The sequence below is a fragment of the Neoarius graeffei genome, chromosome 20, assembly GCF_027579695.1.
Source record: "Neoarius graeffei isolate fNeoGra1 chromosome 20, fNeoGra1.pri, whole genome shotgun sequence".
Taxonomy (NCBI): Eukaryota; Metazoa; Chordata; class Actinopteri; order Siluriformes; family Ariidae; genus Neoarius; species Neoarius graeffei.
This window is the reverse complement of record NC_083588.1, coordinates 10,770,783-10,787,166: the sequence shown is the minus strand read 5'-3', so window position 1 is coordinate 10,787,166 and position 16,384 is coordinate 10,770,783. Positions and strand designations below refer to the sequence as shown.

The 16,384-nt window shown below is 41.9% G+C and overlaps 1 protein-coding gene across 3 annotated transcripts in view; it reads left to right on the top strand.

The window, feature by feature from the left end:
• Window positions 1-16,384, top strand: part of nudt6 (nudix (nucleoside diphosphate linked moiety X)-type motif 6) — a 44,894-nt gene that overhangs the window by 23,337 nt on the left and 5,173 nt on the right. For all 3 annotated transcript variants that reach the window (XM_060901222.1, XM_060901224.1, XM_060901223.1), the window contains one exon: window positions 11,772-11,826. In XM_060901222.1, coding sequence (XP_060757205.1) covers window positions 11,772-11,826 — 55 coding nt within the window. The remainder of the gene's footprint in view (window positions 1-11,771; window positions 11,827-16,384) is intronic.

Genomic DNA, 16,384 nt, shown 5'->3' with positions numbered 1-16,384 from the left:
ACTGAAGTCAGCTGAGTCGGTGTGGATGTGTATTCAGTTTTCTGGGAAGTGTGCCAAGGACTGCATTGTAGGTGACTGAGGCTACATCCACACAACAACGACAACGAGATGTTATTTAAAAAAATATCGCGTCCACATGGGCAACGATCAGTAAAATATCAGGTCCATATGGCAACGCAACGCTTGCTGAAAACGATGCAATACACATGCCACACCTCTAGGGGCGCTGTAAGACGGTCCCTTCGGAGACACCAGAACAATAGAAGAAGTAAGGACGCATGCGCATAAACTATTATGTGCGAGACTTCATATTAGCCACAAAGTCAGGAAAATCTGTTCATAAAATTACGTTATAATGACCAAATACAATGAAAAGTATTTTTCCAGTCTCACCTGTGAAAGGTAATCCCATGTGATCTCGTTTGGACGGTAAACCTGTTGGTACAGTTAAACGCAGCACATGAATGAGGCATCTTTATTCTCCGCTTTGCCCCATCCAATATGGCGGCGAGGATGACGTATGATTCTACGCAGAAGGCGGCGTCTTTAATGGTCCGGAATAAATTGAATGCTACACGTTGATGGATTAATTTGTTCTTCTACGCCCTTTTTGAGGAATGTATTGTAGGACTTAAACCAACATCTGAAGAGGTGAGATCGCTCTTTTTTTTCCCTATTTTTGCTGGCGGGATTGACTCTCTCTCTCTCTCTCTGTCTCTCACTTTGCACCATTACACAATAAATATTCACAGTGAAAATATTTTGTAAGCGCGTTTCATGAACCAAGTTATAGGATTTGTTGACAACTCGCATTGAGTTCGTTACACTTCTACCCGGCGTGAAGCACTCACAGTCATGTGGTTGTGACGTCATCGTAAACAAATCCGTTCTACTCATCCAGACGACTTCGCAACGGCAACGTTGCCAGATCTTTCCACTCTGGAACCCGTTCTCAAAAGATTGCGTTGTGGGGCACCCAAAACGCCGGTGCCGTGTGGACGACAGGCCGAAACGATAAGCAATTGTATCGGATTCACCTGCATCCGTTGCCGTGTGGACAGGGCCTGATAAGTGTTGTCTCAGACAGGCTTGTAGTACTCGAGTCTGACTCATACCCTAATTTTAAGGACTCATGACTCAACTTGGACTTGAGCATTGATGATTTGCATTTGGAGAACCGCGAGTTGGCCAAGTGGTTAGCGTGTCCGCCTCTCGATCGGGAGATCGCGAGTTCTACTCACGGTCGGGTCATACCAAAGACCATCATAAAAATGGTACCTACTGCCATCTGGCAAGGCACGCTGCAATACAGATGCGAGTGGGGAGTCAAACTCTCGTGGTTGCCAGAGGACTAGCCCCCCACTGTAACCCTATCTATGTAATAGGCGAGAGGCCGAGGGCTACGGAAATGAAGATCGGTGCCGCCCTATGCGCCACATGGCTTGGGAAGGGACTTTGACTTGCAGTTGGACTCAGACTCGTGCATTAACTGCATTCAGACTCGTAAATTGGAGACGAGGACTCGGATTTTTCCTGTATTTTTTGTAACATGCCATCATAATTTGGCATAAGATATTTATGTCTACATTAATTTTTATACTAATTTCCTGCAAGAGTTTCACACCTGCACACCTTGGCACGTGCATCAGATAGACTCTCGGGTGCGCTCTGGACAGCACATGCACCAAGCGGACTCTCGCACATGCACCGTAAACGACTCACACCTGCACAGGATTAAGGTGCAATCAGTGCGCCTATATAAAAACTGTGAAAACACACTTACTTTGCGAAGTATTGAGTTGCATTGCTGATACATTACTGAGCCTTATTTCCTTGTTTGGTTTCCTGATCCCTGATTTCCTGTTTCTCGTCTTTGATTCTGCCGAGTCTCCGATAGCCTGTTTGTGCCTCGCTCGACCTATCTCCTGTTTCACCGTTTTACGATTTTGCCTGCTGTTCTGGATTGTTTACCTGTCTTCACTTGTATTAATAAACACACCTTCTGGACTTGCATCCGTCTCCCAACCATCTCTGACAGAATACTTCACACTCCCTGACAAAGAGAAGCACATTCACCTGTTCATACGTCATGTTCAGGAGCAAACTAACATTAATGGCGCTAAACAGCCACCATCAAATGGTGCGGTTGTAGTCTTGTTCTCAGACTTGGCTCGGATCTATAGTGGATTGACTCGAAATTTTTTTTTTAATGACTTGGATTTGACTCGGACTTGAACTCTGGGGACTCGAGACTGGATTCGGTCTCGAGGTTCAGTGACTCGACTACAACACTGGTCTCAGACCACCTACTCTGTTCAGTGATGGTTTGAAAGAGGAGTAAAAGAAGCCATCTTCGTCAACCTGGAACAACCATCACTGAACAGAGGAGGTGGTCTGAGATGCCACTTATCAGCCACCTACAATGCAGTCCTCGGCACACTTCCCAGAAAACTGAATACACGTCCACACCAAGGCTACGTTTACACTAGACCGTATCTATCTCGTTTTCTTCGCGGATGCACTGTCCGTTTACATTGAAACGCCTGGAAACGGGAATCCGCCAGCGTCCACGTATTCAATCCAGATCGTGTCAGCTCCGGTGCTGTGTAAACATTCAAAATACGCGGATACGCTGTGCTGAGCTATAGCTGGCGTCTCATTGGACAACGTCACTGTGACATCCACCTTCCTGATTCGCTGGCGTTGGTCATGTGATGCGACTGCTGAAAAACGGCGCGGACTTCCGCCTTGTATCACCTTTCATTAAAGAGTATAAAAGTATGAAAATACTGCAAATACTGATGCAAATACTGCCCATTGTGTAGTTATGATTGTCTTTAGGCTTGCCATCCTTCCACTTGCAAGTAGTAAGTGATATGCGCTGGGATCACACACACAGCGGCTCAGTCCCGAATCGTGGCTTGTGCACTTCACTCGCGCGCTGTGTGAGCTGCGCAGGGCCGGAGTGCGCACCCTCCAGAGGGCACTCGCTGTTCAGGGCGGAGTGATTTGGAGCGCAGGATGCCTGCGGAGCCGAGCGTATCCGCGTATTGGCGTTGCTGTGTGCACGGCTAACGGTTTTAGTGTAAACGCGAATCGTTTTAAGAATGTTAATCTGATGATCCGCTGATTCGACGTAATGTAAACGTAGCCCAAGACTCAGCTCACGTCAACAACTCATATGACGACAGAGAGAGCCAACGACCCGCAGATCACCGTAACGACTCTCTCGGTTGCTAACACCGTTCACACCCGGCCTCCAGTCAGTACGTTTACATGCACATCCAAATCGAGCTGCTGTCGGTAATTGAGCTAAGGGTCCCAGCAGGGGTGCCAGAGAAATCCAATCCTACATGCACACAAGGAAATCGAGCTATTGTGTGAGGTACATTGTGCACCCGAGCCACAGGTGGCGCTACATGCCCCATCGTGTTGGTACACTTCCAGTTGTCGTCATGAAGAAGAGCTATTCAAGAGTGTAAACAAAGTTATCAGTTCCGTGTTCTCCATTGCGCGTTTTTCTCCCTTCCAATGAATTTTAATATATTCAACTCCTTAAGCTGAATGAGCATGAACTCTGTCTCCTCATTGCTCCAGAAGTGCACGTTTCTGCTTGCCATTTTCTCTTCTTTATTTGTTCCTCCTGACCTCTTCTGCTGCTTGCTACTACTGTTGTCATGCCGACCGAGGCTGTCGTGTTTCCCGCTTGTGGTCTCGTCACTCGTCACTTCCAGAAGGGGCAGTGCTGAAGTAAGTAGCTCGACTACGTAGCACGATAGGGTTTACATGCACTAAGTAGCTCAGCAAAAATCGCATAATCTAGGTCGTGTAGCTCGATTACGAGAAATCAAGTTCGGTTCAATTTCAGCCTAGCTAAGGTGTTTCCATGGCATTTAGAACTTCAATTTCAGTCGAGGGCGGCACGGTGGTGTAGTGGTTAGCGCTGTCGCCTCACAGCAAGAAGGTCCTGGGTTCGAGCCCCGGGGCCGGCGAGGGCCTTTCTGTGTGGAGTTTGCATGTTCTCCCGTGTCCGCGTGGGTTTCCTCCGGGTGCTCCGGTTTCCCCCACAGTCCAAAGACATGCAGGTTAGGTTAACTGGTGAGTCTAAATTGACCGTAGGTGTGAATGTGAGTGTGAATGGTTGTCTGTGTCTATGTGTCAGCCCTGTGATGACCTGGCGACTTGTCCAGGGTGTACCCCGCCTTTCGCCCGTAGTCAGCTGGGATAGGCTCCAGCTTGCCTGCGACCCTGTAGAACAGGATAAAGCGGCTAGAGATGATGAGATGAGATGAGAATTTCAGTCGAGTGCATGTAAACGCACTGAGTGACCCGAACAACCTACAGGATGGCTGAGAGGGTCAACGACCCATGCGACCTCAACAACTCAACCTTCGGGTTGCTTTTGGTTCACTAGAGGATAAATACCTGGAACTCCCCACTAGTAAGACAGAACTGAAGAAGCCTTTCGGATGAGAGGTGAAACGTCTTCAAGGATTTCGAGCAAGTCCAGTTGCCTTCTTTAGCACCTCTGGTTTATGATGACCTGGACGACTGAGAACCTTCACGGACATGTATGAGGTTTTTTTACAAAATTCGATTCAACATCAGTTCAATGTCAAAAAGCAGTGAAAGAGTAAAGATGGAAATCCAGAAAACAACCAGAAAGTTGCACAAATCCAAAGAGTCATAAAAATCACGAAAGAGTCAAATACAGGAACGACAGTCCTGGAACACAGGCTCAGAACTAATGAAATATGTTGGCAAGACTTCGCGTGATTCAAATGTGTCCTTTTTATTATCCGTGAACAGAAAGTTTGTGGTGGAGAAGAAATGTTCTGAGCATTCACAGGACGTTCCCCCTGCAGGTGTGGAGGTGGACTGTCCCTGGTGGATGGAACAGTCCTCTTCAAACCCCTTCGAACATCCAGTTTTCCCTCCAAATTTCAAAACACTTCCTTTTCGCCAGACTTGAAAGAAAACTTATCGTGAATATGATGGCTACACCTCCATCCTAAAGATTAAAACTTTACAAAGAAAAGGGTTGGGTTTTTTTCTTTTGTGTCAGAAATAAAGGCAGCCAAATGTCCCCACAAGCTTCTACTTGTCAGATATTACTCTCCTTGTGGGGACATTCGGTCATCACTAAGATAGAAAAATATGCCCAGACCCTTCCCCCTGAAGAAACACCCTTCCCAAAACACACACACACACACGCCATCAGTCAGACTCTCTGGAGTTTTTTTTCCCCCTATTCATTAAACATTACTCAGCTAATGTTGAATATTGACCATAAAGAACATAGAGCACATTCTTTTCATTAAACATTACCTGAAAAATGGGCACAGAACATCTAGTTTGTATAAGAATCAGTATTTAGGAACACACACACACACACACACACATGTACGAGAACTTATCGGGGGGGAATCTTGCCAAGTAGAGAGGGATGGAAGAATCTGGAAAACATTACGCAGTGACAGGAACTACAGAGAGCATACTTAATGATAGTGTGTGTGTGTGAGAGAGAGAGACAGAGAGAGAGAGAGAGATTTTCACCCTCCCTGTTAACACACCATGGGTGAGGGTCTAGTTTCATAACCTAATACAGTATGTACATAATGTGAGAACAGGGAAAAAATTTTCTATAAATAATAATCATAAATATTAAGTTACTGGAGTTCACGTAAGTTAATTCTAAATACACTCACCGGCCACTTTAATAGGAACTTATTATTGATTCTAAGATCCCTGTTCTTGGTTGCAGGACTGGAACCCAATGTGTTCTTCTGTTTTCTGTTGCATGCAGAGATGCTTTTCTGCTCACCACGGTTGTAAAGAGTGATTACATGAGTTACTACGAGTTATTATATCCTTCATCAAAAAATTCCCGTGCAGCAGGGATTGGCCAAGGATGCGTCACGTGACATAAAACAGTCCCACCTTTGATTAAACAATGTATCTCATGATGTCAAAAAGAACAAGAGCGCTCTGAGAGCACAGTATCCCCCGCTGGAAACTCGGCCATAGCTCTGGTAAAATGCGACTGAATTGAACGAAATTGCAATATGCGTATGTCCGACATATAACAAAGAATCCTGTCAAGTTTTGTGAAATTCCTCCAAAAATTGTGAGAGGAGTTGATTTCAGAAGGTGAGTACCCTTCCTGGGACGGACGGACGGACGGACGGACATCGTGACGACATAATCCCTCTTTGGGCCGTTTGGCCAGCGGGGGATAATAAAAATTAATCAAAATTGTGAGGGAAGTTGATTTCAGAAAGCGAGCACACCTTGATGAAATCGCCAAAGTACAAGTTTGTTAATAATCAAGGGTGTAACTCTGGTAAAATTTGCCCAAATTAAACGAAATTTCAAAATGTGTATAACTGTCATAGAACAAAGCCTTTTGCCGAGTTGGGTGAAATTCCTCCACAAACTGAGAGGAGTTGATTTCAGAAGAACGTACACGCTCATGAACTTGTCAAAGTACAAGTTATTTAATCAAGGGTCAAAACTCTCTGGTAAAATTTTCACAAACTAAATTAAATCACAAGATGAGTATTACCGTCATATAACGAGGCCTTTTGCCAAACTTCAAGAAATTCGTCCAAAAATTGTGAGAGGAGTTGGTGTCAGAAAGCGAGCACACCTTCATGAAATTGTGAAAGTACAAGGTTGTTAATCAAGGGCTGTAACTCTGGTAAAATGCGACCGAATTGAACAAAATAACAATATGCGTACTACCGACATGTACCGATGCCTTTTACCAAGTTTCGTGAAATTCTTCCACAGATTGTGAGAGGAGCTGATTTCAGAAGGAAAACACACGCTCGTGAAATTGTCAAAGTATAATTTTGTTAATCAAGGGCTGTAACTCTGCTAAAATGTGACCCAATTTAACGAAATTGCAATATGCGTGTTACCGACATATGACAAAGAATCCTGCCAAGTTTCATGAAAATCCTCCAAAAATGGTGAGAGGAATTGATTTCAGAAGCTGAGTACCCTTCCCGGGAAGGACGGACGGAAATCACCACGACATAATCCCCCTTTGGGCCTTTCGGCCAGCGGGGGATTAAAAAAAAAATAATATAGTGTGAGTCAGTCGTGGTATATCCTGAATACGTCATAATTTCAAGCTATACGCCTGACTGGAGTTACGTATCATGATCACGCTTCGTAAGGCAGAGTTAGACTTCCAGTATGATTTTTTCAGGTTTATTTCTATTTCTTTGTAGTTCACGCTTTTAGTTTCAAGGATGAGAATTTTCCGCTGGTTGGCGGATTTCCGACTTTTTCAGACCAAAATGATCGTTTTTGAGATCGATGTAAATCCGTTGAGAATTTTTTTTTTTGGGGGGGGTATGATTAACGATCTGTGGTCACCTTATAACGCAGACATCCCAAGTGTCCCGGAAGTTCCAGGAGTCTCCTGCATATTGATAGAAGCGAGCAAGAGCGTGCGCGCGCAACATTAAGGTCTGCATCACGCATCTTAGAATGCGCGCGCGCGAGGGGGTGCACGAGGGAGACTGTGTGCAGTGTTGCCAGATACTGCTGACGTTTTCCAGCCCAAAATATGTTCAAAACCCGCCAAAATGCACTTAAAACTACCCAATCTGGCAACACTGCCTGTGTGCCTGTTCATGTAGCGCATGCCAGACAAAGAGCATCTTGATTGAGTTACTCAGCAAAATAAGCCAATCAGCTTTCAGTGTGGGCGGGCTTTTATCTCTTTTCTCGAGGACCGGAGTTTTCAGTTTAGTTGAGTCAGTGCAGCCTACAGGATCGGCATGGCAGAGAGAGCGCGCCCCAAAAAAATCTATATCAATTACATGTCATATATAAGTGTGTATCTTTTATAAATGGGGTTAGCTTATCTAATGTAGCATTTTGGGGAGAATCATAGTATCATATCTATATTTCTGATAAAATTTTAGGTATGATAGCATGTATAACTCTCCTACTTATTGCTCATTTCATTGGGGGGGAATTGCTGGCATGTGCCGCGCGGGAGCGTCTGCCCACATTTTTTAGGCCGAGATGAACTTATAGTTTTTGATTTAAAAAAAATTTCCAGTATGTAATGCCCATTGTACATGCCTGTTCTTTAATTCAAACTCACCATCTCGATCTTCAAATTGACCGTATGGTATCTGTATTACATTCCACAACATCCTGTCCAGATAAAACCTCGTTAGTCCACACAACAGTTGAAAGGGAAGTGATGAGTGATGTTGAATGTTGCCTGCTTAATATGCAAGACCTCCTGCTACCATGAGAACATCAGAAGAAAGCTTAAGAGAATTATATGATAGAACTTTTTTCTGGTTTGCACTTCATTTTAAAGGATTAGAGTATTCAAAGTCATGAATAGCTAAAATGCAGAAATATAATACTGTCGAGCTCGTTTATATTAAAAGGTGCATTGATTTTTTGAAATCATCAAATGTGAATTGATTAAAAACAAGTCTCTTGTACCATATTAATCATTTTCACCTGGGAGTCCACCAAGAAGGGGAATTTATTTCCAAATACATTGCAAATTTTTGCTGATAAAATTAATGGTTTTGGGGTAAAAAAAAAAAAAAAGCCAAAAATCATTAGTCCCATGGGCCCCGGGCCCCGCCCCGGTTTTTTCAGACTTTTAAAATATTTTTCATTCTCATCCCTGTAGTTTGGAATTTTTTGATGAGGGATATAAATCAAATATACCACACACAGAGAGGTACCAATAATTATGGATTCTCTTCGGTGACTGGCATAGTACTATATTCTTCAGGGCTGCGCCTGTCACAAAATAGTATTACACCAGTCACCTCAGAGAATCCTTGATTTCAACCGGAGCCTCCCAGTGCATGACACATGAGATTACTGTGTCCTTCCTGGCAGCTCGAACCAATCTGTCCATTTTCCTCTGACCGCTCTTATCAACAAGGCGTTTGTTTCCACCCACAGAACTGTCACTCACTCAGAAAAAGTTTTTTTGTACTATTCTATAGAAACCCTCGAGACTGTTGTGTGTGAAAACCCCAGGCGATCAGCAGTTTCTGAAATACTCAAACCACCAGTCCATCTGGCTCAAACCAACACCCATGCTACAGTGAAAGAAAGTCACACTTTGAGATGTTGACCTCGCCCGGGACGGAGTCCGCCAGGGGGCGAAGTATTGTTTTCGATGGGGTTTGTTTGTTTGTTTGTTTGTTTTTTGTGAGCAACATTACGGGAAAACGGCTGGACCAATCTTCATGAAGCTTTCAGGATAGATGGGCATTGGTCTCAAATAGAACCTCCAACATTTTGAGGGTCACCTGGTCAAGGTCAAAATATATATTTTTTTCACGATATCTTCCTTCATATTCATCGTAGTTACTTCAAACCAATTCCAAAATGTTCATCTTTCAATTCTGCTTCCATTGATATGTGACATGATGGGATATGTCTCATAGTTTTCTTCACGGTTGGGGGTCAAATGTCAAGGGGGGGGTCAAGGTCATTGCTAAACGATCAGAGAGATGTTTATTATTATCAACATATAGGAAGTCATATATGGGCTTTCATTTGGCACCATGACCTTTGACCTTGTTTGTTTGTCTGTCTGTTAATGATCTAGCATCTAGACGGTTGCACCGATTTGACTTCAGATTTTCAGGGTAGGTGGGCAATTGTCCGTAGATTACGTGATTAAATTTTAGAGGAAATCGGGTCAAGGTCACCAGAAAGGTTGACCTTTTGGTCAAAATAACATATTTTCCATTATAACTGAAAAACGGTTTCCGACAGACAAATGTTTACTATTATGAGCGTATAGGAACTCCCATATGGCCTTTCATTTGGCACCATGATCTTTGACCTTGAGGGACCTTGAAAGGTCAAACTCAAGGTCACGGATTTTCAGAGGGCTGTAACTTGAAAACGGTTGATGGTTTTTATCAACTTATAGGAAGTGCCATATGGGCTTTCATTTAGCACCATGATCTTTGACCTTGAATGACTTTGAAATGTCAAACTCAAGATCATGAATTTTCACTGGACTTTTACCTGGCAGCTGATGATTGAGAAATATTACCATTGTCAACGTATAGGTATAAAATAAGTGCTGGCGGGCGAGGTTTCTTTTGCTCGGCAACGCTTGTTGAATATTGTGAACATCAACTGAAGCTCTTGATTTGTATCCACGTGATTTGATGCATCAAGGGATCGGCTGATTAGAGAACCGCGTCAAATAAAACAGCAGGTGGATGGGTGTGCCTGATAAAATGGCCGGTGAGCGGAATTTACGAGCGATGGTGTTTCAAAGTACCAAAATAATAAACAGTTAACATTTTGAGCCATCAAAACCAATGAAAAGAAAAAAATCAAATCCCAAGTTCATACATGTCAACCTTTGGTCAATCAAACCTGTATAACCAACCTCCAAAATCCGTATTTCCCTTATAAAATCCGTATAAGATGCAAATTAAAATAATTTACCTAAAATTTGAATGATAATTAACAATGATATGTCCCAGTTACTTTTTATTCAATATTAATAACAAATAAACCTTCAGAATGAATACAAAGCTCCAATGTTTGACAAAAACACAGTGTTATCAGCGTAGTTACGAAGGAAATACTTCGTTGTTTGGAGACAGGTTTCACCGAGCGGCTATTATGCGCGAGACTTCATATTAGCCACAAAGTCAGGAAAATCTGTTCGTAAAATTATGTTATAATGACCAAATACAATGAAAAGTATTTTTCCAGTCTCACCTGTGAAAGGTAATCCCATGTGATCTCGTTTGGACGGTAAACCTGTTGGTACAGTTAAACGCAGCACATGAATGAGGCATCTTTATTCTCAGGCGAGGATGACGTATGATTCTACGCAGAAGCCGGTGTCTATGACTTCATGGTTGGCGGGATTTTCGCAATGCGGTGTGCGCATGATCAAAAGTGGAACGAAGTCTCGCTACCACAAGATAACGCGCGATTTCATAAGACTCTTTACTGGCTGTCTGTGGTGTACAGTACGTTTGTAAATGTTATGCACCCTTTTATCATCGTGGGAATTGATTATAGCTCTAAATAAATATTGAAGTTTTTTTTTAAAGAATCCGTATAACTTTATTTATACGCCCGTATACTATGTTTATTGAATCAAATCCGTATAAAATACGGACATTCCGTATAGGTTGACATGTATGCAAGTTTCGAAGGAAATTTGCTGGTGGGTTCTTCTGCGCTTCTTGGAGAGAACCTGCAGAAGCTGATGATGTTTATCTCAGAAATTACTTCACATTTCAGACACAAAAAAACTTCTCTGTAACATTGAATTTCCCCACAAAAATACTCTTTATTGTTCCATATAAGAGAAAAACAATCAAACAAACAGCCAAACAAGGAAGGGAAGGACAAATTTACATAGCTTTAACTTAAAAAAAAAAAGACCCAAAGCATTAAATTGTCAATGAAACATCTACTCAAGTAACAACTAAATTACAGTTTATAACTAGCAGCATTTTTTTTGTTCGATTGGTGTTAAATATGACGAAATAAACATGTTTATACACATCAGTAGAACAAGTTCTTAAAACTCCAAAAATATAAAGTTAATATTTCTATGTTGAATGCATTGAAATAAATGAGTTGCATCTGCTAAGTTTGCAATGACAACAACAACAACAAAACAAAAACATGAAAGATATTTAAAATAAATGGATAACTCTGTGCTCGGAATACAATCCCTTTCAACTTTTAAAACTTTTCTCACACAATATTGTTTATTTCAGGCGAAGAATATGTGGAAGTTCCCTGGTGGATTGTCAAATCCGAGTGAAAATATCGGTAAGTAGCAGAACAAGTGTCCGACAAAGATGATAAAGTGAAGATTTTCAGAAAGTTCACCAAAATTGCTGGAATTTCACGAGTTATAATTTACATCCTTGTGGCAAACCCAAACCTTTCAACCAACATTAAAAATCTATCGAGTAAAAGTCTGTATTTACCTTTTACATTCAATAATACTGGCAATAAAAATCTTTAAACCTGTTTCCGAATGTCATCAAATTGGTTTTGGACCTCACGGAAAGGATAACGTCATTTAAATCCAAATATTTAGAGATTTTATGGAGCGTTGACCTCGTTAAAAAAATGACGCAAACAATATCTGGCAAGCCAACGATAAACAGTTTCCTGCTTCTTTCTTTGAGTAGAAACTTACAGTTAAGTCCACATTTGGAGCTTTGGGGAAAAAGTGAGGTTGTTTATAAAAATAATCAAACGGATTTGATGATTTAATGCTGTCGACAAGAAGGCTTCATATACAGTGGGGCAAAAAAGTATTTAGTCAGCCACCAATTGTGCAAGTCCTCCCATTTAAAAAGATGAGAGAGGCCTGTAATTTTCATCATAGGTACACTTCAACTATGAGAGACAGAATGAGGGGAAAGAATCCAGGAAATCACATTGTAGGATTTTTAATGAATTAATTGGTAAATTCCTCGGTAAAATAAGTATTTGGTCACCTACAAACAAGCAAGATTTCTGGCTCTCACAGACCTGTAACTTCTTCTTTAAGAGGCTCCTCTGTCCTCCACTCGTTACCTGTATTAATGGCACCTGTTTGAACTCATTATCAGTATAAAAGACACCTGTCCACAACCTCAAACAGTCACACTCCAAACTCCACTATGGCCAAGACCAAAGAGCTGTCAAAGGACACCAGAAACAAAATTGTAGCCCTGCACCAGGCTGGGAAGACTGAATCTGCAATAGGTAAGCAGCTTGGTGTGAAGAAATCAACTGTGGGAGCAATCATGAGAAAATGGAAGACATACAAGACCACTGATAATCTCCCTCGATCTGGGGCTCCACGCAAGATCTCACCCTGTGGGGTCAAAATGATCACAAGAACGGTGAGCAAAAATCCCAGAACCAGATGGGGGGACCTAGTGAATGACCTGCAGAGAGCTGGGACCAAAGTAACAAAGGCTACCATCAGTAACACACTACGCCGCCAGGGACTCAAATCCTGCAGTGCCAGACATGTCCCCCTGCTTAAGCCAGTACATGTCCAGGCTCATCTGAAGTTTGCTAGAGAGCATTTGGATGATCCAGAAGAGGATTGGGAGAATGTCATATGGCCCAATGAAACCAAAATAGAACTTTTTGGTAAAAACTCAACTTGTGTTTGGAGGAGAAAGAATGCTGAGTTGCATCCAAAGAACACCATACCTACTGTGAAGCATGGGGGTGGAAACATCATGCTTTGGGGCTGTTTTTCTGCAAAGGGACCAGGACGACTGATCCGTGTAAAGGAAAGAATGAATGGGGCCATGTATCGTGATATTTTGAGTGAAAACCTCCTTCCATCAGCAAGGGCATTGAAGATGAAACGTGGCTGGGTCTTTCAGCATGACAATGATCCCAAACACACCGCCCGGGCAACGAAGGAGTGGCTTCGTAAGAAGCATTTCAAGGTCCTGGAGTGGCCTAGCCAGTCTCCAGATCTCAACCCCATAGAAAATCTTTGGAGGGAGTTGAAAGTCCGTGTTGCCCAGCGACAGCCCCAAATCATCACTGCTCTAGAGGAGATCTGCATGGAGGAATGGGCCAAAATACCAGCAACAGTGTGTGAAAACCTTGTGAAGACTTACAGAAAACGTTTGACCTCTGTCACTGACAACAAAGGGTATATAAAAAAGTATTGAGATGAACTTTTGTTATTGACCAAATACTTATTTTCCACCATAATTTGCAAATAAATTCTTTAAAAATCAGACAATGTGATTTTCTGGATTTTTTTTTCTCATTTTGTCTCTCATAGTTGAAGTGTACCTATGATGAAAATTACAGGCTTCTCTCGTCTTTTTAAGTGGGAGAACTTGCACAATTGGTGACTGACTAAATACTTTTTTGCCCCACTGTCGCGGAAACAGCAGTGTGGTTTCGTTTCAAAAATGAAAACGTTGTGTTTGTCCTTGAAGAACTCTGAGCATATCGAAGTGATGAATTCTCATTTTCTTTCGGTTGATCTTGAAATGTTTGCGATGTACTGTATATTCTACGGGAGAGTATAATACAGGGCGAGACAAATGGCGACTTTATGAGTTCGTCCGACAGGTATGCGAAATCTCCAACGTGTTGCCTTGTTCCATGTTTTAGTTGCCTGGAAATTGAGGCAAAAAAATTTCAGCGAACGTTATGTCATAAAGTCTGGCCAACTCGTTAGCTAGTGACGTGAATTAGACGAATAGAATATATTACACGGTTGAGCAAAGATATAGAGTTTATTTTAGAGTGGTGAATCTATATTTTCAGCATGAGAAGATAAATCTTCGCACCACTGTGTAATGTTCTTTATATTATCTGGAAACATTCACAAAAAAAAAATTATGCAAGTTAATGAAAATAATTTTAATTTTCGCCATTTTGACAACACGCGTCTAGTCAGCAGGAAAACACTGGGAGTGACATCATCGAACTGAAATATCAGGACTTATTATACGTCCAGGACACTTTTTCCATGAATAAAAACGTGTGTTCTATTCCCTTCTAGCGGGTTTCATTCATTTGGTTTGACAGCATGCGATATTGTTAGCGTATCACTTCTCCGACGTGCATTACGTCACTCTACCCAATGGAGAATGAACGTTGAATATGGTTTACGATCTTGCACGGTCGTCAAGACAACATGACGTCGCACGTCGGAGACATAAAACTTCCGTGCTCGCGAGCGACTGGGACAATTTGTCAACAAACATGGCCGCCAAGTTTGCTTTGTTAAATACGGAAGATTTTGAGAGAATTTTGAAAGAGAAAGACGCGTCAAACACCCAAAAGGAATGTGTATGGAAAATAATCATATTGTCTGTCTTTTTTCCGTGGTCTATCAGATATATTCCATTCAGCTCCTCGTCTTCGACTCGTTCAATATCACGCTAGCTGAATGGAATATATCTGATATACCACAAAAAAAAAGCGAGCCAGTATTATTTAAACGTGTCGCTCAGATCCGTGATCTATTTCAGATGAAATATACGAGTTTTCCGACACGAGAAGATAAATTTCATATCTTCAAGCCAACATGTGGTTTTATTTTTATGATAGCGACACATTCACAAACAAAAAGTACTCAAATTTATCAAAACAGTTCATCGATTTCCTCACGAGTGACAGACTGAGAATTATCATCCATACAGGACACTTTTCCCAGGGAATAAAAATGTGTTCCGTTCACTTCTAGCGGGTTTATTGATGGCGTGCAATATTGTTCTTGTCATATCGCTTATCCTCCATGTATTACGTCACTCTACCCACTGGAGAATGGGCGTGCAATATTGTTACAATATTGCACGTTGCCAAGACAACATGACGTCACACGTCGGGGACGGAAAACTTCCGGATTCGCAAGCGACTGTGACAATTTGTAAACGAACGTTAAAAGTGGAAGATTTTGAGAGAATTTTGGCTGCCAGGTCGCGCCGTTGTGTGTAGTTGTCGATGTCGATTTTAAAAGTAACTAAATAAATTACACAAGGAAAATAATAATAATAATATTCGGCTTGACCGAGCTAGGAAAGGCCTTCGCTAACACTACACCAACTGGAAGGTAACTGGACTGCCGCGCTAACAGCACCGGGTCACGGTAAGCTAGCGTTGGCCTTCGAGAATGCTAATATGAAGAGAGTGTGTATGGATAATAATAATAATGGCTTTTTTTCATGGTATATCCAATATATTCCATTCAGCTACTCATCTTCGACTCATTCAGTATCATGCTAGCTGAGTGGAATATATCTGATATACCATGAAAAAAAGCCAGCTAATATTCTTGAAATATGTTATTCAATGGCTCGTATGAAAAAGCCACATATATAGTTTGCATTTAAAAAAAAGTGAACTGTTTGAATCAAATACTACGGAAGCCGAGAGAGGCCCTTCATATAATCCTTTTTTTTATTCACCTTGTTATCCCGAGATAACGACATAATTAATTCAGGATCTCGAGAAAGCAACACAACTAATTCGAGATCTCGAGAAAACAAAACCGTTATTTCGAGATCTCGAGAAAACAAAACAATTATTTCATGCTCTCGAGTAAACAGCTGAGAAATGGTTCATTCAGGTGCGCCAAGAGACTTGTGATATGCTGACTTTGGGGCTATTTCTCATTCTGTATAAACGCAACTTTGGTCATTAGAATGTCTGGAATAATCGATCACCGATTAAGGCAATATTTTGATGAGGGGTTGACACAGGGAGAGATTGCATTAAGTCTTTTAATAAGGGATAATTTCAAAATTAGTCCGCGGCACCTCCGCAGAAGACTGGCCCGGCTTCGTCTCTACCGACGGAGACACAGCGATCCAGCTGAGATCATGAAATAATTGTTTTGTTTTCT